This window comes from Sciurus vulgaris, assembly GCF_902686455.1.
Source record: "Sciurus vulgaris genome assembly, contig: HiC_scaffold_331_arrow_ctg1, whole genome shotgun sequence".
NCBI lineage: Eukaryota > Metazoa > Chordata > Mammalia > Rodentia > Sciuridae > Sciurus > Sciurus vulgaris.
The window spans coordinates 744,246-745,328 of NW_027632716.1; the positions used below are offsets into that span (position 1 = coordinate 744,246).

The window sequence follows — 1,083 nt, forward strand, 5'->3', positions numbered from 1 at the left end:
CCTGCATTCCTGCAGAACAAGCCCCATGTGGTTCAAACCAAGGTCTGCTGCCATCTCGAATAGTAGCCAAGCCTCCAGGAACCCTTGCTGCTGCAGCCTCGGAGGGTCTGGGTGGCTGAGCACGTTGAAAAAAACTTCATAGACCCCCTCGTGCAAGAAGGGTGCCCCACTGGTCTCTTCTCAAGAGAATTTTTACCTTTCGTCCCTGGGGCTTGAGATGGGGGTGGTCTTGCCAGCTCCTGAGATGCCCTCCAGCCCTCCAGCCATCTTTCTCAGTGTCTCTGGGTAAAGTCTTTAGCATTCCTCTAGTGGCAGTAATGTCTTTTTTTTTTTTTTAGTCCCAGGTTTATTGAAAATATTACAGCATAGCAGAAAGATTCAGACAGCTCCACGTGGCATTTTGAAATTCATCCCCACAGTAGGCTGAGTGACCTGCAAGTTGGAGAGAATGCCGAAGTCCAAAAGCTTCAGCATTTCCTTAGTGTCAGGATCTACTTCATTGATCCCCTGATCCAAGGCAGAGACCTCAGGAACATAATTATCTCTCCTTTCTCTCTCCTCTTCCTGCAGCTTAATGGAGATGCCTCTCACATGGCCTCTCTGAATCCCCTTCATCAGATGTGTGACATACCCTGCGATCTTGTTGCGGAGTTTCTTTCTGGGAATAATGGCGATCTCCTCGCACACGCGCTTGTCGGTATGGAAGTCGTCGCCCAGGAGTGTGTAGTATTTCTCCATAAGAACCCGGGCGGCCTTCTTCACAGTTTTGGTGTGAACGCGGCCCATGTTGGCGAGTCAGTTTCAGAGGTCTTAATCCACAGAAGGCTGGTTTCATTCCTTCGGGCTCAAGATGAGGCAGAACATCATGGCAGAGGTGTGGCAGAGGGAAGCAGCCCACACCCTCAGGAAGCAGAAAAAAAGCGCAAAGGCATTCTGAAATTTGAAATAACATTTCTCTGGAATCTCTAAGGAGTACACTTTGGGTTCTAAGAAGAGGGTTTTCTTTATTGTTTATGTGTTGCTCAACAGCGTGTTGAGGAAGCATCCCTAATGTGTGTATGTATTGCACTTTAAAGTGTGTAT

The 1,083-nt window shown here is 48.2% G+C and overlaps 1 protein-coding gene across 1 annotated transcript; it reads right to left on the bottom strand.

Moving 5' to 3' along the window:
- Positions 1-332: 332 nt before the first annotated feature.
- On the bottom strand, positions 333-786 carry LOC306652612 (small ribosomal subunit protein eS17-like; the record flags this gene model as incomplete). The annotated part of the gene is made up of 1 exon (XM_079125412.1): positions 333-786. One exon carries the CDS (start codon positions 784-786, stop codon positions 379-381), a length of 408 nt encoding a protein of 135 aa, XP_078981538.1. The 3' UTR covers positions 333-378.
- Positions 787-1,083: the final 297 nt, after the last annotated feature.